General features: G+C 40.8%; 1 protein-coding gene across 1 annotated transcript; it reads right to left on the bottom strand.

Annotated features, from left to right (window-relative positions):
- Positions 1–507: 507 nt before the first annotated feature.
- On the bottom strand, positions 508–26,643 carry cactin. The gene is made up of 11 exons (XM_038777040.1): positions 26,039–26,643; positions 23,220–23,315; positions 20,347–20,492; positions 17,839–18,001; positions 15,543–15,657; positions 11,483–11,675; positions 7,597–7,719; positions 6,919–6,978; positions 5,714–5,836; positions 4,459–4,730; positions 508–3,443 (listed from the first exon to the last, which is right to left on the bottom strand). Exons 1-11 carry the CDS (start codon positions 26,600–26,602, stop codon positions 2,953–2,955), a joined length of 2,346 nt encoding a protein of 781 aa, XP_038632968.1. The 5' UTR covers positions 26,603–26,643; the 3' UTR covers positions 508–2,952.
- Positions 26,644–27,031: the final 388 nt, after the last annotated feature.

Genomic DNA, 27,031 nt, shown 5'->3' with positions numbered 1-27,031 from the left:
GCATGGATATGTCTGAAGAACTCTAATGGCATTATTTAAGAGTTCTCTTGTTCATCTGGCCTGTCAGTTCTTCTTTGTTAGTTATTTTTTCTACCCAGCTTACCCGTGGGATCCTTCTTAAGCACCACACTTCAAAGCTGTTGATTTTCATTTCTTCCTGTTTTCCAATGCTCCAAGATTCACAAGCCTAATTCATCACTGACCAGAAATAACGTTTCTTGGAATGTTGCTTAATTTTGTGAAAACATTTCTTGGCTTGTCCAATCCTTTTCAGATTTCAGCAGTGCTTTTGACATTGGACGTTACTGTGATTCTTAGATGGTTGAATTGAGTTTGAATTTGCTTCAATTTACTGTGTTGTTGCATACTGGAATGTTCTTTCTCTGTCATTACTTGACAAAGTACAATCAGAGCGAATTAACTCAGACTCCAGAAAGTGCCACAGTATCTCTCAAGTTTGCCACCCCTGTCCCATGGTCTCTTCAGCAAATCAAAACGCAACCCAAATACCATAAAATTAATATTTTATTCATGTAAACTGTGCCAAATGCTAAAAAATTGACTTAATTCTTTTTTCCAATACAGGTATTCACAATTAATTTCAACTTATTTGCCTAGGTTCCATAACTATTTTGGGTACAGGGAAAATGAACTGCAAATCGCATGATGCATCCAACACAAAAACTTTGTTACAGTAACAAAAACAACCCTGGTCCTTTTCGCCTAATTTTCACGTCACAGGTTATCGTGGTAGATTGTGTTCTTCCCTGGAATAGAAAGACCATTGCTAATTGAATGCACAATAAAAATTTGCTAACAGCAGCTTAAAATTCCAGGGCTATGGTTCATTTCCAATCAAAATCCCAGCCATGAGAGCAGAGTTAAATCTTTGGCAGTCATTATGAAATGAAATGAAAATCGCTTATTGTCACGAGTAGGCTTCAATGAAGTTACTGTGAAAAGCCCCTAGTCGCCACATTCCGGCGCCTGTTCGGGGAGGCTGGTACGGAATTCAACCGGCTGGCCTGCCTTGGTCTGCTTTAAAAGCCAGCTATTTAACCCAGTGTGCTAAATCAGCCCATTTATCTATTTATTATCTATTATTTAGGAAATAGCTTCATATGCAATTTATTCTACTCCCGTCTTTCAAAGTTGCATTTTTAAACTGTGTTTGATATAAATATTCATGCCTGATCTATGTTCTCATCTGAATTTAGAAAAATGACAGACAAAAAAGTAATCTGAGCAATTTGGTTATTTTTTATGAATACTCACTGTTTAGTAAATGTAACTTGGGGGGAATGGTCAGTTTAGTGTACACAATTGTTTTCTACTTCTTCATTCTTCACTGGTTCAAAGTCACTCAAAAGTAGTGACAAAATCAAAATTAGATTCCATACGATATTTGGTAATTTGGCAGGTAAATAGTTTCCACCTATCACTAATCTTTACTCTATTGATATAAGCTCTTCATGCAGAATACTGGAATGTGACGGACAGCAGGAGACAACACTTAAACTGATCCAGGTAAGCTCAATATATTTTTTACTGCAGGAAATTGCCATACAGGGATACAGCAACAATATTTTCCATGCTGTAGATTTGAAGACCCAAAGATGTCGGATCAAGTTCCACTCTAGGACTTAAGTACACAATCTTTTCAACACAAAAGAGATTTCTGTTAAATATCTCATTGTTTGTGGAATCTTGCTGTATGCAAACTGACCGCCAGGCCTATACAATAATAATTTGCGGAATCCTTCAGTGAAAAAAGGTATTATCGAATTGTAATTTTGTTTTTTTGCTAATAATACCAATCAAAATTCTATACAGTAAAATTTTTGTTGTCCGGCATCTTACCAACCGGAATTCTTGCTTCGGAATTCTGGGGTTGGGTCTCTGTTTTGACTGGTAAAACACTTGTTGGTAATAGTTATTGGTGACTTGTCCTCGTTCGAGTCTCAAGACTCCCACAGCTCTCAGCAATGCTCCCACACCTCGCATGAGACCTCAATACCTTCATGATTATCCTAGAGTTCTCCCATTGGGTGAAAATGCAGAACTCATCTTACACCTCAGTTAACTGGCATATTTAATTAACTGGCACCGCCCATTCCCGGATCATGATGGATAAGAGATTTTCTTGTATTTAAAGATTGTTTGGCATCTCAGAATCCCAATGTATTGTTCTACAGTGTAAAGAATTATGACAGTGATATCACAGGATGGGTAATCAACATATTTCCGACGGAGATGAAATAAACTAGGTTTGTATTTCCTGCAATTTAACAGGTTATTGGGTAATTTGGTCAATCAAGTCTTCAAGGTATTAAGGGGATCAAATGAATTGGAAGAAGCTATTTTCGCAAAGTAAGAAAATCTAGGGCTTAGGCAGCATTTCCTAAAAATTAGAACCAGACTTTTCAGGGGTGAAATTATTCCAAGGGTGGTGGAAGTTTGGAACTCGCTTCTGTAAATGGTCATTGCTAGATCAAATATTAACTTTAAAATTGAATTTGATAGATTTTTGAGAGTCAAAGCAGCGAAGGGATATGGGATCAAGGCAGGATCAGCCAGGAAACAAGCTCAAGGGATAAACAGATTATGTTCCTCCTCAAAAGAGGGAAAAATGGAGAAAGGCTGAGTGCCACCAAAAGAAAAAGGAACAATAAACAAGTACATCCCAAATAATGCAAAAATAGATATTTTAGGAGCTTCAGTTCTTACAGCTAGGTCGTATTTATGAACCTCGAACCAGAGAAACATACGAAAAGTAACAGTATGGCAAGGATTAAAATGAGCTCACATCATTGCGGAAAAAGTGCTTTACAGCCCTGTGTAGAAACAACACCCTTTTAAACTCTCTTGCAACACACATAACAGGTTGACAATCCCAGAAAAGGATACAACTTAAAACATGATAAACAGCTGTGAATCTTTACTCTGATACTTTTATCTTCTGTAGCGGTATCTTTTGAAATGAAACCATAGCTGAAATATTCCATTGGCAAACTGACACCTGAAACCATGCCGGTGAGAGTATTCCCACTCGCGGTTCACAATTTTAAAAGCAATATCTTCATAGGGAGGGCCTGCATGGAACCGGAGAATTGCAAAGTCTTTGTTGTCCGCACATGGTTCAAGGAAATACTGTGGGGTTGCCCTCTTGTCAATAAGGTCTGGGTAAAATATGTTGAATTTGTAACCCTGGACAATCTTAGGAGGAGGATTGTCAAAATCGTAGTGGGTTTGGTTGTACTTGTTCCACTCAAAGCCTGTATGGACACGATTGAAGAAGCGTGGCTTCCTTGGACGATATTTGTCAGCCCAAAGGTACACTTTGCCCGTTAAGGGCATCTCAACACTGAACTGAGCTTCATCGGTTCCCATTCCTTCCTTCGCTTTGCGTACAAATGCATCTTCAGCACTCTCACTGGCATCACCTACACAAAACAAATAAAACAGACACTGAGGATAATTCAATCTGACAAAGAGTACATTTATTACTTTTAGAACAGTACAGCACAGAACAGGCCCTTCGGCCCTCGATGTTGTGCCGAGCAATGATCACCCTACTCAAGCCCACGTATCCACCCTATACCAGTAACCCAACAACCCCCATTAACCTTATTTTTTAGGACACTAAGGGCAATTTAGCCTGGCCAATCCACCTAACCCGCACATCTTTGGACTGTGGGAGGAAACCGGAGCACCCGGAGGAAACCCACGCACACACGGGGAGGACGTGCAGACTCCACACAGACAGTGACCCAGCCGGGAATCGAACCTGGGACCCTGGAGCTGTGAAGCATTGATGCTAACCACCATGCTACCGTGCTGCCCAAACTTGAAGAAACTATAGATCATAATCATAGATAAAATTAATAATTTAAAGTACAGATCCTGAATACATGTCTGTATAGTCACCACATTAAGTACTGGAACTGGATGCCCAGGAACAAAAGAATAGCTTGTAAATATCTTAATCAGATCATTATTGTGCTTTTCTGCTTGCTATCATCCAGAACGAGGGATAAAGTTGGGATATAAAAATGACAATGAGAAATAAATTATTGCATGACAAAATTTAACAATTAAGGACATCCTTACAAATAGGATTTTATTGTAAGTGGCTTAAGTTGTGGACGGTGGTCTGCAAATAGGGAGACTGCTAGAGTGGAATGTGAGAACAAAGGTGCCCTGTTTTTGAGAGTGGAAGCACAGGAAATTAAATGAACAAAGACAAGGGTCTTGTCATCTCTTGTTGAGGAGAAACACTGGGCAAGGAAAAAAGACATTTCAGACATTTAGGTGCAAAAAAGGTTGTGTAATAATCAAAAATTGAATTGCTGTTCAAAGATAATGCAAATGATTAGAGAACGTTTGTGGCGTGAGGCAAGTTTATAAACACACTTCCAGAATTTGGAAGATTGTTTAGTCAGCAGATCCTTCTCTTACCAGTCACTTGCAATTGCTGCCTTGCCATCATTAATTTTTGCAAATCCTCTTCAGCATCTACGATGTGGGTGTCCATAGGTAGTTCATGAGGGCTGAGTAACTTTGGGCTGTATTTTCCAGCATCGTAATCATCCAAGCTCTGTTGAATTAGATCCTCCTCAGTGAGCACTGCTTCCCCTTCAGCTTCAGGCTCTGCATTCTCCTCTTCTTCATTTGGTTCTGAAACTCCTGAGGCAGAAGTGCTTGGTGCTTCCTTGTCTTCACCCCCTGACCTGCAGGATGCAAATAAAAACGAGAACCCCATTTTTTAATTGTGGTGGCTGGTAGGCCATGAAGTTGAAAACACTTCCAAATGTATTATTCAATATGCGAGCACCATAAATGGTTTAATTAAGTATGGAAAGAGAATGTAGTCCACAGCTTTGCCAAAGCATACTGAAACAGGATTGATTCTTCTTATGGGTACATCGTTACTACTAATAATAATAGTCACCTTTTATTGTCACAAGTATGAAGTTACTGTGAAAAGCCCCTAGTCTCCACATTCCGGCGTCTGTTCGTAAGCTGTTACGGGAATTGAACCCGCGCTGCTGGCCTTGTTCTTCATCACAAACCAGCTGTCCAGCCCACTGAGCTAAACAACCCTTCTTGTCACCTGAGATGGCTTTTGGTACAACAGTTTACTCTTCTACAGTGTGAAAGACTATCTTGAGGATAATCAACATTAAAGTAGGGTCTCTGTACCATTATCAATTATAAACCTTGAATCCTTTACAAGATTGATTGGAAAAGAATGACAGTGCACATTTTGGCAGATCAAAGAGCAAATTCCAAACATCAATAGTAATGCTTTTATTCTATAAGTAAGCTGGGAGTTCTAATCTCGATGATTTGCAGCAGTCAGGGCAGATAGGGGTCAAAAGAAAGTGGCATGGTTAAAGAGAATGTTGGTGGAGACAGAGGAGAAAATATGTGAAGCTAAGTGAAGCCAAGTGAAAGGGAAAATAGTAAGTAGAATATGTGAAACAAATATAAAGGGAGAGAAAGCAAAATGGAATTCCAAGAAGAAAGAATTTGTGATTGATGCAATAGGATTAACTGGAATGTAAATATTTAGTGTGTGAAGCTGGTTTTAATTAGTTCTTGTATTAAGACCTGAAACTCAATTGGTGTGTACACCAATGGGCTGTTAACAACTCTGAGCCTTTAGAACAGCCAAATACAGCATAACACCTTAAAATTTATAGATACATACTTGTTCTTGGGAATCTGAGGCTCTTTCTTTTGAATTCCAAAGAAGGGTTCACTTTCAACTCCTTGATTTTGCTTCAGCATGTAAAGATTCTGATGTAATTCACTTCGGTTCATTTCATCAATTCTAACAGAAACATACAAAATATTTAAAGTGAAACTGCAAGTACAAAGAAAAAATACAATGAGTTTGCATTTCTAATACAATATGTATTCGCTACTTTCCTGTGTAGACAGACATTGCAATAATGGAAAAGGCTATATTTTCTCCCCATAGCAAAAAGAGAGATTCAACATGAACACTCCCAAAAGTTAATGGTCTTGTATGCCCAGAAGATGAGCAAAATTATTCCACGCGAAACGTGGATATTTCACCATCCAGTGTTCAATTATTATTTGGGTCATAAAGACACCACAGTTGTGCAAGATCATACTGCACTGAAATATTCAATTTGGAATTAATGCTCCAATTCAGCTGAAATCAGCATACGATACGGTCTTGTTATTCCATATTATTTCAATTATTTTTTATGCTTCAGTAGATACTAGAATTGACTGTTGATATAGGTTAATTCGCAGTGGCTTCAATTTTCCTTGATTATAGACAAGATCTTTAATTTCATCTCTAGTGTTAAGAACAGGCTTTCAGGGCAGCACGGTGACACAGTGGTTAGCATTGCTGCCTACGGCGCTGAGGACCCGGGTTCGAATCCCGGCCCTGGGTCACTGTCCGTGTGGAGTTTGCACATTATCCCCGTGTCTGCGTGGGTTTCACCCCCACAACCCAAAGATGTGCAGGATAGGTAGATTGGCCACTCAAAATTGCCCCTTAATTGGAAAAAATAATTGGGTACTCTAAATTTAAAAGAACAGGCTTTCATCTGGTTTCTTTTCAGACACAGGACTCTCCGAAGACTCCTCCACTTCAGTAATATCACTGTTTGTTTCAGTTCTTCGTGTTTACATGCTGTAGGTGTTGCTGGTGGTCAGTAATCCAATTTCTATATTCAATTAGTCATGGTGACTTAAAGATTTCTATGACATAGCACTTTGAAAATCACTGTGACCAATCCAATTGAGAGACTGCCAAAGCATAAAAATAACTTCCAACGGTACCATCCAACAAAATGTAATTTTCAGTTAAGGAAAAGATTGAAAAAAATCTTAATTTCTATGGCACATTCCTTTAACCCTATAAAATATCCTTACCCGAGTGGAAGGTTCTCTGCATTAGAACTGCCGGTTGAGGACACATTGCTCGGATCTTTACTGAAAAATTACACATGTAAATGTGAATATGACAAAATATATAAAAATGTATCTTCTGCAAATACATCCTGGTGAGATGACTTAGTTGAAAATGGTTTATATTCAACATATTAAGTATGCTTTGAACAGAACCCAATTTCTACAATAGTAAATAGTTCGACAGAATGGAATTATGAAATCATAGTGCTGTCCCCTAAGCATCCTGAAGACAATTCTCCAGGATAATATGTAGGCTGTAGAATTATACAAGAATTAAAGTGATTCAGACAAATAGGTCTCATCAGTTCATTAGCATTTGAAATCTATGATGTTTAACTGCCATCAACACATTTGAACCGGTTTTCTGGAAGAGATTTAATCTTTTTCCAGCAACTTTTTGTGTTAGTAGCATGCAGTTGACTGTAATGAATAATGTGGAAATAGTATTTATGTGCATCAGTTATATTTAATCACAAAACTGCAAGACTGACTCCAATATGTAATTTCAGTATGATCGTTTCTAAAGAATGCTTCTAATTTAAGCAATTAGGTTAGTGCGTGATTCAAGATGTCAAAAATAGGTGACATTAACAGCTCTCGCCCTCTGCAATAACTATACGTGCAACAGAAGATACGTACTTGTCCTTGGGAGACTCTGATTCTTTCCTTAGAATGGGAAATAAGGGTTCACTTTCCACTCCCTGCTCTTGCTTCAGTTTGTAAAGTTTCTGCCGCAGCACATCCTGGTGCCTTTCACGTAGTCTGGTGGAAACACCACAAATGCAAATACAAAATAAGTATTAATTTGTCCAAATAAAGTAATAACATGGAGGAAACAAAACAAAAAAATCTGCGACTGTTGCACATCTCAGTAGGTAAAGTTAGGAAACTTAGTAAAGTTTCCAGAACAAGTAATAACAGAGGGCATGGAAAGCGGCAGGAATCTAACTTCAGGCATATCAGATATGGGGACAACTATGAGAAGGGTGGCAGTCAACGCAGGGCTGAGGGTGGTGTACCTAAATGCGCGCAATATACAAAGCAAGGTAATTAAGCTTGTAGCGCATATTGAAATTGGCAGGTACAATATTGTGGGCATCAGGGACATGACTTCCAGGGGATCAGGGCTGGCATCTAAATATCCATAGATATGTGTCCTAACGAAAGGACAGACAGATGTGCAGAGGGGGCGGGGTTGCATTGTTAGTAAGAAATAAAATTTATCGAAGGTATAGAATCTGCATGGGTGGAGTTTAGGCATCGCAAAGGAAAAAGTACCCTAATGGGAGTTATGTACAGTCCCACTAGAAGCAATCAGGATGTGGAACCAAAAATAAATCAGGAGATAGAAAAGGCATATAAGAAAGGCAATATTGCAATAATCATGGGGGAGTTCAATGTGCAGGTGGATTGGGAAAATCGGGTTGGTAGTGGATCCCAAAAAAGGAATTTGTGGAGTATCTATGAGATGGGTTTTGGAGCAACTTGTGGTAGAACCCACTAGGAAATATACAATTCTGGATTCGGTGATGGAATGAGGCAGACTTGAGTTGGCAACTTAAGGTGAAGGAACCATTAGGAGGCAGTGATAATATGACAGAGTTCACCCTGTAATTTGAGGGGGAGTTATGGGCGGCACGGTAGCACAGTGGTTAGCACTGTTGCTTCACAGCGCCAGGCTCCCAGATTCGATTCCCAGCTTGGGTCACTTACTGTGCGGAATCTGCACATTCTCCCCATGTCTGCGTGGGTTTCATCCAGTTTCTCTGGTTTTCTCGCACAAGTCCCGAATGGCATGCTGTTAGGTGAATTGGACATTCTAAATTCTCCCTCAATGTACCTGAACAGGCACTGGAGTGTGGCGACTAGGGGATTTTCACAGTAACTTCATTGCAGTTAATGTAAGCGTACTTGTGACAATAATAAAGATTATTATTATTAGATGTTGGAGTCAGATCTAATGATATTACAATTGAATAACGGTAACTACAAAGACATGAGGGAGGAGCTGGTCAGTTGATTCGGAGGGGAGCCTAGCAGGGAAGATGGTGAAACAGCAATGGCAGGGATTTTTGGGAGTCATTCGGGAGGCACAACAGAAATTCATCCTAAGGAGCAGGAACCATGCTAAGGGGAGGATGCGGCAACCATGACTGACAAGGGAAGTCAGAGAAAAGAGCTAATGTAACACCCGTGTTTAAGAAGGGAGGGAGGTTAGCCTGACTTCGGTCATTGGTAAGATTTTAGAGTCCATTATTAAAGATGAGATTGCAGAGTACTTCGAAATGCATGGTAAAATAAGGCTCAGTCAGCACGGATTCGTCAAGGGGAGGTCATGCCTGATAAATCTGCTAGAATTCATTGAGGTGGTAACGAGGAAGTTAGATAAAGGAGAGCCAGTGGACATGATAGATTTAGATTTCTAGAAGGCCTTTGACAAGATGCTGTACAGGAGGCTGCCAAATAAAGAAGGGCTCATGGTATTAGGGGCAAGGTATTGGCATGGTTAGAGGATTGGCTGGACTGACCGAAAGAGAGTGGAAATAAAGTTATTTTTTTCAGGATGGCAGCCGGTGACTTGTGATGTTCCACAGGGGTCAGTGTTGGGACCACAATTATTCACGATCTACATTAAAGATCTGGAAGAAGGAACTGAGGGTATTGTTGCTACGTTTGCAGAAGATACGAAGATATGTAGAGAACAGGTAGTGTTGAGGAAGCTGGGGTGGGGGGGCGGCTGCAGAGGGACTTGGACAGGCAAGGAGAATAAGTGGCAGATGGAATACAATGTGGAAAAGTGTGAGGTTATGCACTTTGATAGGAAGAATAGAGTTTATAGACTACTTCAGAAATCTGAAGCATAAAGGAACTTAGGAGTCCTAGTTCAGGATTCCCTTAAGGTTAACATTCAGGTTCAGTTGGCAGTTAGGAAGGCAAAGGCAATGTTAGCATTCAATTCGAGAGGGCTGGAATGCAAGAGTATGGATGTACTGCTGAGACTGTGCAAAGCTCTGGTCAGACCCCATTTGGAATATTGTGAGACGTTTTGGACCCCGTATCTAAGGAAGGATGTGCCGACCTTAGAGGGGCTCCAGACGTGGTTCACAAAAATTGTGGGACTGAAGGGCTTGTCATATGAGGACCAGTTGAGGAGTCTCGGTCTGTGCTTGCTGGAGTTTAGAAGGGTGGGGCGGGAGGGGGGGAAATCTCTTTTAAACTTACAGAACTCTGAGATAGAATGGACATGGAGATGTTTCCTCTAATAGAAGTGACTAGAACCTGAGGGCACAGCCTCAAATTGAAGGGACAATCTTTTAAAACAGAGATGAGGAGGAAGGTCTTCAGCCAGAGGGTGGTGAACCTGTGGAACTCATTGCCGCAGAAGGCTGTAGAGACCAAATCACAGTGTATTTTATGGTAGGTTCTTGATTAATAGGGGAATATGGGATTATGGGGAATAAGGCATGAGAATGGGGATGAGAAACATATCAACCATGATTGAATGGTGGAGCACACCCGATGGGCCGAATGGCCTAATCCTGCTCCTATATCTTATGGTCGAAAGAACATTTGTCATTTCTCCACTAAGGTACCATTTGCCTTCTCAATTGTTTCCTGCATTTGTACGTTAATGTTTTGTGTGCAAGAACACTCAAATCCCCTATGACCAGCATTTGATACATTCCTACCGTTTAAAAAAGATTCTGATTTTCTATTCTTCCTGCAAAGTTAATAGACAGACATTTCCCCACATTGCACTGCCTCTGTCATCTTAACACTCACTTAATCTGCCTACATTACTTCACAGATACTTTATGTTTTCCTCACAGCTTACTTTACCACCTAGCTTTGCAAAAACCTGGGTACATCATACGCAGTCCCATAAATTATTACTCTACATTTTAAATAGTTGAGGCTCTAGCACCGATTCCTGCAGCACTCTACTAGCAAAAGGCTGCCAACCTGAAAATTATCTAAGTATTCCTACATTCCATCTTCTGTCCTTTAACCAATTCTCTATCCATACCAATGTTACCCCCAACCTCATGACCTCATCTTTTGCAATGGCATTTCGAGTAGCACTTCATAAAATATCTTCTAAAAATCCATATATTTGTTTCCCTTTATCTACCAAGCTAGTTACATACTCAATAAACCTTTGATTTGTCAAACACAATTTTACCACTTTCTTAAGGATACCTACATTTTCCCGATGACCAATGCAAAGTTAATTGGCTTGTTGTTTCTTTGTGACCCCCTTCATTAAATAGCAGCATTCATTTGGTTACCTTCCTACTTTGGGAATGTTCCAGGATTTTGAATGATCACAATCAGTGCATTCCTTATGTCAGCAGCATATAAATGCAAAATTTGGACACACTGCGTGAAACCAAATTGATGATGGGGCAGATAAATGCAAATACAGACTATTTGCTTGCCTTCAGCCTGTGGAGTCCAAATTCTGACAGACATTGCTCATTATAATTTATTTTTATTGCTCTCTACCAGTTGTGCTCAGTCCTACCTGGCTCTGGCCATATATGCCTTGAGCTGTTGCAATAAAGATTCCCAGTAGCCAATGTCCAAATTCGTACCACCAGTTTTGATTTTTGCCTCAATGTTCTGGTACAGTGCTTGAAGCTGGTTGTAGGTTTTCCCTTTAAATACCGACTGGACATCTGTGCTCACTGAAGTGTTGATTCCCTCCCGTCTCTCGCCTTGAGAAGAATAAAAAGAAATGATGAAATAAAAATAGTATCCTTAGTCACTTTGCTTTGAATACAATCGTATATGGCTAATTCTAGAGCAGGGAACACATCTGTGCAGTGATTCTTACTCAACGTGCAGCTGTTATCATCTACCAGGGATTGCACACCAAGATGCCTTGCATGATATGTCAAAACTAACGCTTTTGTAACTGTACTGTTTGTTTTCTATTCTATGCTGAAGGTGTTCCTGGATCAGGATCAAATTTGATGACTCAATTATTTGTTAATTTTGAATATCCAGAATTTTAATAGAGTAAACAGAAATTCCTTGTATAAAACTAGGATTGTTTTCATACGGCATTACATCTTGCAAGGCACATGAGAACATTTAGAGAGAAGGGTGCGTTATGATCAGTGACCACATTAATGGAATACTTTTAAGTGGTGATTCTATTGTATGCAGACTCATAAAATTGTTATATCTGTTACTTACCACGCTATTAGCCGCTAAGTGTGCCCAAATAACAAGATTAAGAGGAGGTTTAATAGTGCTCAAAATCATAAGCAGTACGGACATTGAGGAAAGATCGTAAACCAAAGGACACCGATTTAAGGTTATTGATAATAGATGCGCCAGTGACATGAGGAATAATTACTTTTTTTACAACACAGAGAGTGGTTAGGATCAGAAATGTGCCACCCAAGAATGTGGCGGAAAATGTGCCACCAAGGAATGTGACGGAACCAGATTCTATTATTGATTTCAAAAGGGAAATTGGATAATTATCTGAAGATAAACAATTTGCAGGGCCATGAGGAAAAGCCAGGAATGGGAGAGCTGGAATGGATATGGCAGGCTGATTTGAATGGCATCCTTCTGTGCTGTAACCACTCCACCATTATTTTATGTGAACTGTGGCACTGCTCACAGACAAAATAAAGCAAACTGTCCCTTCCAAATAATGTACCCCTGCTTCTATCTAGCTGTTTAACTGCTTTTCTTCAAATTTTATGCATGCCTCCTCTCAGTTTATTGCATTGGCCTATTAATTATTGGAAGTTTTATTTTCCAATTTTCTTTCTGTAAATCTCACCATTAGTTGTACACTCCATATGCCTCTCATGTTCTTTCATAAACTCAGTATGCATATTTGCAGCTGAAATAGTGGTTCAAGATGTTCCTCAGCTGAGACAGAAATTTTGCATGGGTCTGGCCATCCAGCTCCCATGAAGCGAGTTTCTGTTAGGCTATTATTGAAAGCTACTCAATGCTGCCAGGGACTGGGTCCAGGAACTTAGACTTGTTGCCCGAGACTTTCAGTGTCTTGCACTATGTCTCCTCTGCCAATATTAGAACATAGAAAAGTATGATGTTGTGCTGAACCTTTGACCTAGATTAATCATAGATTATCATAGAATTTACAGTGCAGAAGGAGGCTATTCGACCCATCGAGTCTGCACCGGCTCTTGGAAAGAGCACCCTACCCAAGGTCAACACCTCTACCCTATCCCCATAACTTGGCATGAACTGTACTGTACCTTTCACAGCCAGCACAAAGCAGTAGCAACAGTCTCACTAGAGATTTAAGGTCAAAACATTCATAAACAAATCCATTTGTGTTAAGTTCCATTTTTTAAATCATCTTGAAAACTGTAAACCTAAACTTGGAATTCTGAGAATGGTTAACAGTACGATTTCATGTTACACATAGTTTACCGTTAGAATTTGTGTATTTGTAGCTATTCATATCACATGCTGGACATTGCTAACCCTAAATGTCTGACAGTCTTGGGAGTTGTGGAAATCAGAAGAGAGATACATGTTTAGACAGCTGGGAACATCTTGATACACGTTGACCTGGACTGGTACTGAAAGTAGCTAAAAGAGTATATAATGCAGATATCTATGGATTAGTCCAGCTGGATAGGGTGAAATCATAAAGGAACAGAAACAGGAAGAGAGCAGAGGGAGAGAGACAGACAGACAGAGGGAGAGAAGAGGCTGAGCTCAACAAATCTTTGCAAAGTATCACCGTGTGTTCCGAGGTGTTGTCTGCAAAAATGTTAACAGTATGTTTGTCTCTGTATCCAAGAACCCATCCGAACCATATATACACAGCACCACAGCTTTTGTCTATATTATAACAAAAATACACATCCTAATTGTTTCTTATAAAAACAAACAGGATCTGGGCTTTATACTCAAACCACAACAAAACCTTCCACCAAGTGAATACTGAACAGTACCGGAGTGTTATACATTTTGTTTGGTTCTTTATATTCAAGCTTTCTGTTTATTGCTTGTAGTAGCTCTTAACAGTTTTGTTCAGGCAATTTCTCTTTGTAGCCATGCTGTATTTGTGGTGTAGCTCTTAGATATTGCAAATGGTTCCTGCCATTGAATCTAAATAGAACGCACGAGGTTAAAGACAATCTCACAAACAAGAGCATGAACCTAATTTCTGGAGAGACAGACACTACAATCTTGAGCTGGTCACCATTACTTTGGCTCTCCCTTGGCCAATCAGCTTTTGTGCCAATTTGCTGCAGGTTCACAAATTTAACACCTGCCTGGGAAACATTAAAGTTGAAATGAAATGAAAATGAAAATCGCTTATTGTCACAAGTAGGCTTCAATGAAGTTACTGTGAAAAGCCCCTAGTCCGGGGAGGCTGGTACGGGAATCGAACCGTGCTGCTGGCCTGCTTTAAAAGCCAGCGATTTAGCCTGGTGAGCTAAACCAGCCCCTCTGGTTTAGTGTTCTGGACATTAGTGTTTTATGGTCACCGAGTGTCCTTGCTGTCCTACTGTGCTATGCTGCCTGCTCTTCCTATCCATCAATGAGTGGCTAGGTGAAAAGAAGTCTCACACTAGGTTTATCTTGCCTAAAGTCTGTTAGGCTTTTCCTTTCTTTAGTTCCAAAACATACAGGAGTTGAGGGCACTGCCTGGCTGTACACAGGAGTCCAAAATAATCTTTTTGGGGGCGGGGGGGGGGGGGGGGGGGGTGCAGAATCATAAAACAAAACATGCATCTTGAAGAAGAGAGTCCACAATATGAGTATGCAATTCCAAACTGGAGGAAGTGACCGATATTTAAATTCAAAATATGCTTAGTCCAAAGAGGGGAAACAATCAACAGTAGAAAAAATTAGTGAAAATGTTAATAAAATAACAATGCACAGTGAAGGACTACAGAGCTACTTAGGAGTTGCATGAGAGGAATTATGTTTTGCAGATGGATAAACAAGATCACAGAAACCAAGATTCTGCTAACAAACCGGATTACACAGAAGGGAGAGACTTATTTCCTTAAAATAAAATGGATTTTCATTTTAGTAGAAAACCAACAAATCGTATTTTGCTTTATTACAGAAAACGTTTATCAGCAAGTCTGTACTGCAGAGGAATTGCCTTAGTGGATCAGCCATCACCCTAGGTGATATAACATGTTTTGTGAACAACTCCTAATTTATTCGATAAACATACCACTTGCTCAAGGTTTCAACAGGCTTTCAAGACAACCTTTGAAGCTGAACGTCATGCAATTGGGGATGGTTTTCTGCCACTTTTTATTCCAAATTGAGTGGTGGGACTTTCAGTAGAGGAGAAACAAGCAAATAATAGATCCATTTAAGGAAGATTAAAAATAGATAGATAGATTGAGAGAGATATTATTAGCAAAGCTTTAACAATTAAAGGAAGAGGGAAAAGATTTTACTTAAACATAAGGCTAGATAATCTTGTCTAGGTAGCTACGTCATCACTTAAGAGTTTTAGTGTTGCAAGTGCTTCAGCACAATGGCAAATAAAGATTTCTGCAAAACAAATTCAGTGTTGTCCATCCTCTGTATATACTCTACTACGTTCCCATTACCTGGTCCTTTTCCTGAAGCTTCCAGCTTTTTCAGGTTACTTATTTCATCCTCAGTAATGGTAGTCATATCTCTCCAAAAGTCAGCATTTTTCCCCTGCTCCAGCTCCATGTAAACCTGAAGAAAAAGGTCAGTCCCATAAGGATCTTCAATTTACTCCTGATTAGACCAGATTAATATTTCTATTTCTAAATCATATAACAGTCTAATTACTGGAGCATGTTCCCTTGAGATTTATTGGTATAAAATGTTCAAACATTCGCAACACATTGGGTAGCCTAGTTTGTATTTCCATAGCAAACAAACCATAGAGGGATACAGATATCATTCATCTGTGAGCCTGGGTGATGAATGTTAAAAGGGAGCCAAGCACTGCACACCTCACAACTAAACAGAAGTGTGCCCTCGTTAAATGTTTACACATTTTCACATCCAATAATCGTCAGTCAATGATCAGAAATTGAATTCTGGTCAATCTTTCTCACCTTAAACTTTCTTCCAATCTTACGATAACACAAGAGACTTTCCTAATTTATACAGCTGTGATTCATCAGATAAATTTATTGCCCATTAGAGCGACACAGTGGCACAGTAGTAGCATTGCTGCCTCGCAGCTCCAGGGATCCAGGTTCAATTCAGGCCTCGGGTGACTTTGTGTGGAGTTTTCACTTTCTCTCCGTATCTGCGTGGGTTTCCTCCCACAGTCTAAAGATGTGCAGGTTAGGTGGATTGGCCATTCTAAATTGCTTTTTTTCTAAAGGTTAGATAGGGTTCCTGGGTTACGGGGATAGGGTGGAGGCGTGGGCTCAAGGTGGGTGCCCTTTACAAGGGCCGGGGCAGACGGAATGGGCCGAATGGCCTCCTTCTGCACAGTAAATTCTATAATTCTACGACAGCGCAATTTGGATCTAATACAGTGTGAACATGGTGCATTTGGAAGGCACTTGAAACATCATTCATTTCTCAGCTGAGGCACTGGCTATAGCTCATATTTATTGCTGGATTGACTTCATTATAAATAAATAATATCCTGCAAGTCTTGATTAAAAAAAGTTTTTTTCATTATCATTTGACAAACTTCAACAGGATTGTGCATGAACAGAATATCAGAGTAACTCTAGCATGAACAACTAACATTAATATAGCTTAACATAGAAAAACATCTCAAGGTACTTGAAGCGTAATCAGAAATGAACGGACACCAGTCCAAAGAGGGTGGGTTCCCAAAAACTTCGTGAAAGAGTTAGATGGGGGGAGGGCGTTGTCACAAAGGAGGAGCGTACATGGGATTCCTCGGTGGTTGAAGGCAATGGTAGGGCACATCCCAGATTTTCCTCTGTAACCATGCAAATTATTTGTCTTAAGTACATATCTAATTTATTTGTCTTAAGTACATATCCATTTTGAAAGTTCCCATTGAGTCAGCTTCAGGTAGTGCCTTCTAGATCAGAGTCATCCTGTGTGTGGAATATTTTCTCTTTTTTCATTTCTCTTCTACTTCTTCACTTCCCACAAATTTAATCCCATCTTCTCCTCAATTTGTAAAGTGCTCGGACAGTTTACACACTTCGAAAATGCAAAGTTAGTACAACTGTGACATCTAGTGGCATACCTCAGAAAATACATTTTAAAAAAGGTTTGAGAATAAACTACTTTAAAGAAACAAATATGAAATTTACAAGAAATATGAAATAACTTCACAATCAAATCTTGAAACTGTAAACTAGTTGAGGGAGAAGGCAAATTAATATTTTTATCTTGATTGCTTGTCAGTGCTGGAGCTCTTCAGGTCTGTGGTTAAAACAAATAAAAGCCAACTTCCACACTATCCTGGCAGACTGTCAACACAGACAATTACAATCGAATCTTAGTTCAAACTACGAAATATTAAACTATGCTAATTCAAACATACCCATATTTCTTCATAATTGTTTGTTAGTAATAATCCTAAAATTTAAATATTTCGGCCAAACAATAAAACTTCAAATAAAGTGGAGTGCGCTGTAAGGTGTAGTTCTAAAGCAGTTATCGCAAATAATTCATTGCTATCACTACCGTTACTAAATTATGATAGTTATAATTGGAAGAAACTGTTAGAAAATTCCTTTACTTTTGGTGCTGAGGAGCTAATCAGTGCTGGAACACTTTCCAGTGTCAAAATCAAGTATTTCCAGAACAGATATGACATGAAAAAAAGGTTTTCTTAAAAATATATCTCGAAGGGAATCTGCGCATCATAGGTAAGGCCGGCATTTATTGCCTATTCCTGGTTGCCCGCGAACACAATATTGTACATACTCTGATATCTTCCAGAAGATCTTCCAAGTCTGATGCAGTCAGCCCATTTAGAAATGTGTACGGTTCATGCATTTCAACAGCTAGATCATCATCCTCTGCACTGATGTATTTAGCAAGAAGGTCAATTGGCTTGGCTCTGCCTCCCAAGATGCGGATCTTTGACCTAAATCAAAGAATGAACAGAAAGCCATCTTCTCAATAATAGATACACATCAACATAAGGTACGCTGTAAAATATTTTTCATCCACATAATACACTGGGTAAAATTGAATAAGATAATTGAAATATGCCAACAAGCAAAGCACACATCATGCAAATAGATTTCTACTTTGAGACTCATTTGTGGTCCACATAACCAAACATCGTACACAGCATAAATGCTGAATTAATTTTGAATTTCAGTTGAACATCCTCACTATGACCCATGGTGACAAAAAAGTAAATAACATCTGAGCTCAAGACGTGGCTTATGGCTGATGCACATACAGCAGAAATTGCATTACTGCTACTGGGAGCACTTCAGTTCATTTTCTTTTTATCTCAAGGACAATCATGGAGTCCCACTACTTCTCCAAGTTCACTGGATAAGGACTGAACATTTCAGCAAAAGCAAAATATTGCAGATGCTGGAAATTGGAAATAAAAACAGAAAATGCTGGAAATACTCAGCATTAGACTGCATTTGTGGACAGAGTTAACTCGGTTCTGATGAAATGTCATCGACCTGAAATGTAAACGGTATTTTCTCTCCACAAATGCTGCTTGACCTGCTGCGTATTTCCAGCATTTTCAGTTTTAAAATTGCATTCTTTAGATCTGTGTGACTCAGCTGCAGTTCAATCAGCAAATTTATCAACTTAGCATCAGAATTGATTATTAAAATAAACAAGCCAAAGTTAACAATTTTCAAATGTTTATAATTTATCACCAAAACATGACTTGGCCATTGTTCGGAATGATTCTGCATCAAAGCTGCCTGAAATTATAGTATTTTAAAAACCATGCATACAATCTGCAAATGCTTTAAATCACTTTCTCTAACTTTGTTAATAAAACCTCATTATAATAAATCTGCATTACAACAAATGCAGGATGTAATATCCAGTACTGAATAGATGTGACATTCTAATAGAGAAAGAACTGCATTCTTTTCAATCCAGGAAAGATAGTGTTACAATCCTGGATGGTGTTGCTACTGGGCAGTCAGGTCCCAGAGCTGAAACTCTGCTTGATAGATCATAACTTTTATTTCTTGTCTTGAGATATTGATGAAGGCTGCTTTTAACCAAAGAATAAAACATTTATTAAACAAAAAAATGAACTACTCCTTCACCCTAGCAATACCATTGCAGATTATTTCCAAAATATATCTTATATTCTAATGTTTTCAGTAAACACAGTCCATGTAAACCAATAGGCAAAATGTGGTCAGACACCAGACTCTGAAACCAAATGACAAATTCCACCAAAACAACATTTGTGGATTTCTCATCAAATCTCCCAGACAATATTTTCTCTCTGATGCTGTCACCAAGGATCCACATCCAGGATGTCAATCTCTCCTATCAGTATTCCTCTGCCCTAGAACTCCACGTGCATTCAAGCATCCAATCTCTCAGGGACCCAGCCACGCCAACAGAACACCACTGTTTCACATGCTGTATTAAGTTGTCATCATGTGGGCGGCACGGTGGTTAGCACTGCTGCCTCACGGCGCTGAGGACCCGGGTTTAGTGCTGCCCCGGGTTACTGTCCATGTGGAGTTTACACATTCTCCCCGTGTCTGCGTGAGTCTCACCCCCACAAACCAAAAAGATGTTTCTCCAGCTGGCTCCCCCAGGTCCGCACCTCACAGCTCTATCTTTAACCGGGAGCCTCTCTGTCCCTTTTCGTAGCTTCTGTGACAGTATCTTGTTCAGATTCAGGCTATTAGTCCCTTTGATTCATTTTTCCTGGGACTCCTCTTTACATTCCCTGGTTTCTAGAACTTTGTTCTTTCGCTTCCAGTTCTTGGTTTCTGCATCCCTATACTGGCTGCTTCTGTGGAAAGCTTCTTGCTTCCTTTTACAGTTACCTGGTTCCAATTGAAGTCAAATGCTTCTGCATTTTCAGTGTGAGCCTCTGGTTGCTAAGTAGCAGTGTAATATTTTTTTTAAGCCTGTAATTGATTTTACGTCATGAAACCTCAATTACAACGCAGGAAAAGTTTCAAGTGAAAACTATAGACATGCAAGCACCTTTCCCGTACTGGCCTCCCCAAACAGGCACCGGAATGTGGCAACTAGGGGCTTTTCACAGTAACTTCATTGAAGCCTACTTGTGACAATAAGCAATTATTATTTAACATGAAGCGAACTGAAGTTTTAATCCTAGTTTAAAGATTAAACATATGCCTCATTCCTAACACACCTGTTACAAATATAAATTGTTTAAACTATCTCAATTTCCTAACACTGGCAAAGTTGTTTTTGCAGGGTGCAAGGAGACAAAGATATGTTCATGTTTACCTCAATTTGGCTTGCTGTAAATGGAAATAATCCTCTTGTTCGGCCCAGGTCTTGAAGTGCTCTGCTTCCTTCTCCCGCTGCAACATTTCCAATTCCTGTTCCCGTAGGGCCTTTTCTCGCTCTCGTTCAAGACGCAGCTGTTTCACCTAGAGCCATAAGGATAAACGGTTTACTTAAATTAACGTGAATACCAAAAAGCACACTTGACAACTTCTATTGGTCAAATTATACAGTTTTGTCATACAATCAAACAAGGGCAAGTAAAATTTCTGATCCCAATTAGGGTTCTTTAATTACCTAAAATTCTTTAAGTTTTTTAATACACTCATGGAAAATCCTTGAATTTTTGTTATTCATTCACAGGAAAATGGTTTGCCAGTTTTGGATTTAGTATTAGCGAGAGGCAACACAGTTTTGTGAAGGGGAGGTCGTGTCTCACTAACTTGATAAGAGTTTTTCGAGGAGGTCACAAAGATGATTGATGCAGGTAGGGCAGTGGATGTTGTCTATATGGACTTCAGTAAGGCCTTTGACAAGGTCCCTCATGGCAGACTGGTACAAAAGGTGAAGTCACACGGGATCAGGGGTGAGCTGGCAAGATGGACACAGAACTGGCTAGGTCATAGAAGGCAGAGAGTGGCAATGGAAGGGTGCTTTTCTGATTGGAGGGCTATGACTAATGGTGTCCTGCAGGGATCAGTGCTGGGACCTTTGCTGTTCGTAGTATATATAAATATATAAATGATTTGGAGGATAATGTAACTGGTCTGATTAGTAGGTTTGCAGATGACACAAAGGTTGGTGGAATTGTGGATAGCGATGAGGACTGTCAGAGGATATAGCAGGATTTTGATTTTTGGAGACTTGGGTGGAGAGATGGCAGATGGAGTTTAATCCGGACAAATGTGAGGTAATGCTTTTTGGAAGGTCTAATGCAGGTAGGGAATATACAGTGAATGGTAGAACCCTCAAGAGTATTGAGTCAGAGAGATCTAGGTGTACAGGTCCACAGGTCACTGAAAGGGGCAACACAGGTGGAGAAGATAGTCAAGAAGGCATACGGCATGCTTGCCTTCATTGGCCGGGGCATTGAGTATAAAAATTGGCAAGTGATGTTGCAGCTGTATAGAACCTTAGTTAGGCCACACTTGGAGTATAGTATTCAATTCTGGTTGCCACACTACCAGAAGGATGTGGAGGCTTTAGAGAGGGTGCAGAAGAGATTTACCAGGATGTTGCCTGGTATGGAGGGCATTAGCTATGAGGAGAGGTTGAATAAACTCGGTTTGTTCTCACCGGAACGACGGAGGTTGAGCGGTGACCTGACAGAGGTCTATAAAATTATGAGGGGCATAGACAGAGTGGATAGTCAGAGGCTTTTTCCCAGGGTAGAGGGGCCAATTACTAGGGGGCATAGGTTTAAGGTGCGAGGGGCAAGGTTTAGAGGAGATGTACGAGGCAAGCTTTTTTTACACAGAGGGTAGTGGGTGCCTGGAACTCGCTGCCGGAGGAGGTGGTAGAAGCAGGGATGATAGTGACGTTTAAGGGGCATCTTGACAAATACATGAATAGGATAGGAATAGAGGGATACGGACTCCGGAAGTGCAGAAGATTTTAGTTTAGACGGGCAGCATGGTCGGCACAGGCTTGGAGGGCCGAAGGGCCTGTTCCTGTGCTGTACTATTCTTTGTTCTTTGATTCATTAGCAAAATTTTAAACATGCTCCATGCATCAATCTATCCATTTTTTCATCTACTGTTATCTTTCACTGAAACTGTTTCTATAAAGTTGATACCTGTTTGTCAACAAGCTTATTTGTTTTTTAAGACAGCAGTTTCTATATCAATAAATATTTTGTTGACAAACCTGAAATCTGTGAAATATTCCTGACGAAACTCTAATTTATCAATAAACCTTTTCTTTTCTGACACTGGATTGACATGTGAAACTAGAAAGATGATCATTTTCCATTTATACTCTATAAATGGCCCTCATGATCACAAACAAGATTTACTCCAAACAAATCTCCAACTGGTTCAGTGACCAGTTCTTCTGCTTTGGTTGTGTTGGCATCACAGACTAACATCATGTACAGCATTTAAAATTATAAATATTGTTAATGTAATATGACTGGTTAATTTTGTGATATTGATTGAGGTATTGGCCAGGATATTTGCTCTTCTTTGAAATAATCCTATAGGACCTTTTACATCCATCTGGACTAGAAGACAGGGCCTCGGCTTAACATCTCATCTGAAAGATGCATTGACAGTACAAAGTGCCATCAGTACTGCACTGTAATGTCAATGTCAGCCTTGTTTTTTATGTGCTCGAGCCCTTAGTGGGATTGGAACCCAGGGCCTTGTAGTTCAAAGGTGAAAGTGCCACTAACTGAGCCACAGCTGACACAAGTTTCCAAGATTTCCCAACTGTGCAAACACTAACAATGCTCACAGGCCACATTATTGTCACCTCGAATAAGCTGAACATCTAAACTTAACATTTCCTCTGAAATTAATAAAATGTGAACCTCTAACAGATATTAGTAGAAACAAACTTTGGAACTGTCATTTAATAGGAAACATTGTTTAATATGAGGCGGGTCAGTCTCCAGAAGTGAAGTTTCCTTCACAGGTAACTAAATCAAGTTTTTGTTTTAAAAACACGATGGACTATATGTCGAATTAACTCCCCTTTAAATTGAAACATTATTTGATCTTTCGAACTGTCTTAAACATTTGTTCGTGAGTTGCAACTAACCATTATGGGATGATGGCTCAGAAATGCATTTAACTCATATTTAAAGCCATTTTGCGAACACAAGGGACAGTAACAATGTAAGGTTTTTGGAAAATTAAGGTATTAAACCATACTTTTTGCAATTCCAAGCGGTTGTCCTCTTGAATGCGCTTGTTTCTGTCCTTTAAATCCTTTTCAGCAAGGTGACTAATTCCTTTCTTTTCCAGGGCCTAATGCAAGAAATAAGAATGTATTTCAATAAAAGTTACATTTATGGAGCACAATCCGTTCTCATGATAGAGGAAAATCTGTAAAATAATACTGTTAACTTCAGCCAATTACAGGAATCAAAGGAAGCATTATTTTTAATTAAACCTCTTTTGAATCTGTTACAACGCACTAAGATTTAAAAAAATAATAATCGCTTATTGTCATAAGTAGGCTTCAAGTTACTGTGAAAAGCCCCTAGTCGCCACATTCCGGCACCTGTTCGGGAGGCTGGTACAGGAATTGAACCCGCGCTGCTGTCATTGTTCAGCATTACAAGCCAGCTGTTTAGCCCACTGTGCTATACCAGCCCCAAATGAAGGGCACTAGCAGATTTTCTATGATAACTTACATTTATGCAGCACTTTAAAAGGGGACAAGTTAGCTCAGTTGGCTGGACGGTTGATTTGTGTTACGGAGCAATGCCAACAGCGCAGGTTGAGTTCCCTTACCAGCTGAGGTTATTCAAGGCTTCTCAGCCTTGCTTCTCGCCTGAGGTGAAGTGACCCTCAGGTTAAATCACCAGCAATCAGCTCTCAAAGGGGAAAGCAGCCTGACACTTTGGCAACAAACATCTCAAACTACTTCACAGGAGCATAATCAGACAAAAACTAGCACTGAGCCACAAAGAGATGTTAGGCAGGATACAAGCAAATTGTTTAAAGATAGGTTGATGGAACAACTTAAAAGAGGGGAGCATAGTTGAGAGGCAGCAAGATTTAATGAGAAAATTCCAGATTTAAGAACAAGACGGCTGAAGTCATGGCCTCCAATGATGGAGTGAAGGAATTGCAATATGCCGAGAAAGAAATCAGCAGAGAGCAGTTTGGAATCTGGAAAAAAAATAAAGGTCAATGGAAAAAGCCAACCAAAACAACAGTTCCATATAACTATTTCTCACAAATCAAATGTCTTCCTGATGAAACTGGAAATAGAGGTCTTATCTCCTTGTAGGTGATAGCGAAAGATCACATGGCACTTTTTGATGAGGAACGGGGATTCCTCCTGGTGCCCTGACCAATATTTCACCCTCAACCATCAATATAACAGGTGATCGGTACATTGTCATTTTGCGGCTTGTCGGGCCTTGTGCGGCAACTTGAATGTTGTATTTCCTACATTGCAATGATAAACTACCATTCAAAAGTATATCATTGGATGTAAAGTACTTTGATCGCTCATGAGCCATGCAAAGTAATATGTAATAACTGCAAGTTCCTTCCTGCCACGAATTCTGAACATGAACACAATGAGCAAAACAGCTTTTATATTAGTGATAACTCAGAATGAAGGGTAACTGGAGTTACTAACAGGAGTAGGCCACTCAGCCCCTCGAACATGCTCCACTGTTCAATAAGATCATGGTTGATATGATTGTAGTCTCAACTTCACTTTCCTTCCTACCCCCATAACCCTAGATTCCCTGGTCAGTCAAGAATCAATACACACTGACAAATTTCAGAGAAACAAAAACTCTCATCACATAGAACATTACAGCGCAGTACAGGCCCTTCGGCCCTCGATGTTACGCCGACCTGTGAAACCACTCTAAAGCCCATCTACACTATCCCCTTATCGTCCATATGCCCATCCAATGACCATTTGAATGCGTTTAGTGTTGGCGAGTCCAATACTGTTGTAGGCACGGCATTCCATGCCCTTAATACTCTCTGAGTAAAGAACCGACCTCTGACATCTGTCCTATATCTATCTCCCCTCAATTTAAAGCTATGTCTCCTTGTGCTAGACATCACCATCCGAGGAAAAAGGCTCTCCCTGTCCACCGTATCTAATCCTCTGATCATCTTGTATGCCTCAATTAAGTCACCTCTTAACCTTCTTCTCTCTAACGAAAACAGCCTCAAGTCCCTCAGCCTTACCTCATAAGATCTTCCCTCAGGTAACATCCTGGTAAATCTCCTCTGCACCCTTTCCAATGCTTCCACATCCTTCCTATAATGCGGCGACCAGAACTGCACGCAATACTTCAAATGCGGCCGCACCAGAGTTATGTACAACTGCAACATGACCTCATGGCTCCGAAACTCAATTCCTCTTGACTGTCCTCAATTCCTACTGTCCTTGACTGGCCCTACTCTTACCCTAGTCATTCTTTTATTCCTGACATGGTTTTAAATGGGAGACCCCTTATTTTTAAACCGTGTCCCCTCGTTCTAGTTTCTCCCACAAGGGGAAACATTCTCTCAGCATCCAACTTGTTACGTTCTTGTAGGAGGCCATTCAGCCCATTATGTCTGCATCGACCCACTGAAAGAGCACCCTACCACGGTCCACTCCCCCACCCTATTCCCATAACACCACAAAGCCTGCACACCTTTGGACTCTTAAGGGGCAATTTTATCATGGGCAATCCACCTAACCTAATCTTTGGAGTGGGAGGAACACCCCGAGGAAACCCAAGCAGACACAGGGGCAAATTGCAAATTCCACAGTTACCCAAGGCGGGAATGGAACCCGGGTCTTTGGCATTCTAAGGTTGCAGCGTTAACCACCGTGCCATCCCGGATCTTCCTCTCATTCGTCTAAACTCCAATGTATACAGGCCCAGCTTTTCCTCAGGAGGTAACCCCCTCATCCCAGTGGGTGAACCTCAACGGAATCATGCCCCCCGGGGTTGTGAACAGGACATTCAACAGCAAATGGGTTAGCGATAATTCACGGTCACCTTCTGCCAGATAAAGGTGCCCAGCAGGTTGTTGTCCCCAAAGGGATTGTCTGCATTCGTGTAGCCCATATACTCCTCGCTCCATCCCATCTTCTCCCTCTTCTTCCTCTCTTTGGCCTCTTTCCTGGCCAGGCGGCGGGCCCGCTTCTCCTCGGGGGTCTCCATGGCTTTGGCCAGTTCTCGCTGCTTCTTCTTCTCGGCCTTCTGCTTCAGCTTCTCCTGCAGGCTCAGCAGGCGGCTGACGTTGCTCGGGCTGCCGGAGCGGGACGACGAGGAGCCGGAGGAGGAGGAGGGCGAGGGGGAGGAGGAGAGGGGTGAGCGGCCCGATCTGTCCGGGGAGCGGGACGGGTTCCTCGAGCGGGCGGGAGGCGAACGCGATTGTGACCGGCGCCATCCTCGCTGCCGCTCGGCCGGGCTGCGCTCCCGGCTGCTGCCGCTCCTCCGCCGCCGCCTCCTCCATCCTGCGTCCCTGGAAGCTGACCGAGAGCGGCTGCGGTGCCGCTTCTCCTTTCTCTTGTGGGCTCTCCGCTCCGGGCTCCGCTCCCGGCTCCGTCTCGAGCTCATCGCCTTCCAACCGTCAGCCCGACGGCGCAGGAGGGGTCCTACCTCACTCACCCGGCGCATCTCTGACTACAACTCGCCTGATCCATTAAAACAACAGCTCCATGTAATCACCACCGACGAACAATACTCCCAATTTTACCACATTAAAAGAAAAACACGTAGGGGCAAAAAAGTACAGTAAATTTCCACGCAATTAAAAAAAACGACAGATAGATCAGGCAGTTTGTCTAGTATACTGTATAGGTCCTTTCCTGGTTTTAGTCTCGCAGAAAGTCGCAGACAGCTGGAGGTGGGGTTGTTATCAGTCTGAGGGTTTAGGGGGGTTGTTATCAGTCCGAGGGTTTAGGGGTGGAGGGGGGTTGTTATCAGTCCGAGGGTTTAGGGGGGTTGTTATCAGTCTGAGGGTTTAGGGGTGGAGGGGGTTACCTG

This window comes from Scyliorhinus canicula, chromosome 18 (genome assembly GCF_902713615.1).
Source record: "Scyliorhinus canicula chromosome 18, sScyCan1.1, whole genome shotgun sequence".
In the NCBI taxonomy this organism is placed as follows: domain Eukaryota; kingdom Metazoa; phylum Chordata; class Chondrichthyes; order Carcharhiniformes; family Scyliorhinidae; genus Scyliorhinus; species Scyliorhinus canicula.
This window is presented reverse-complemented; position numbering and strand designations above follow the sequence as displayed.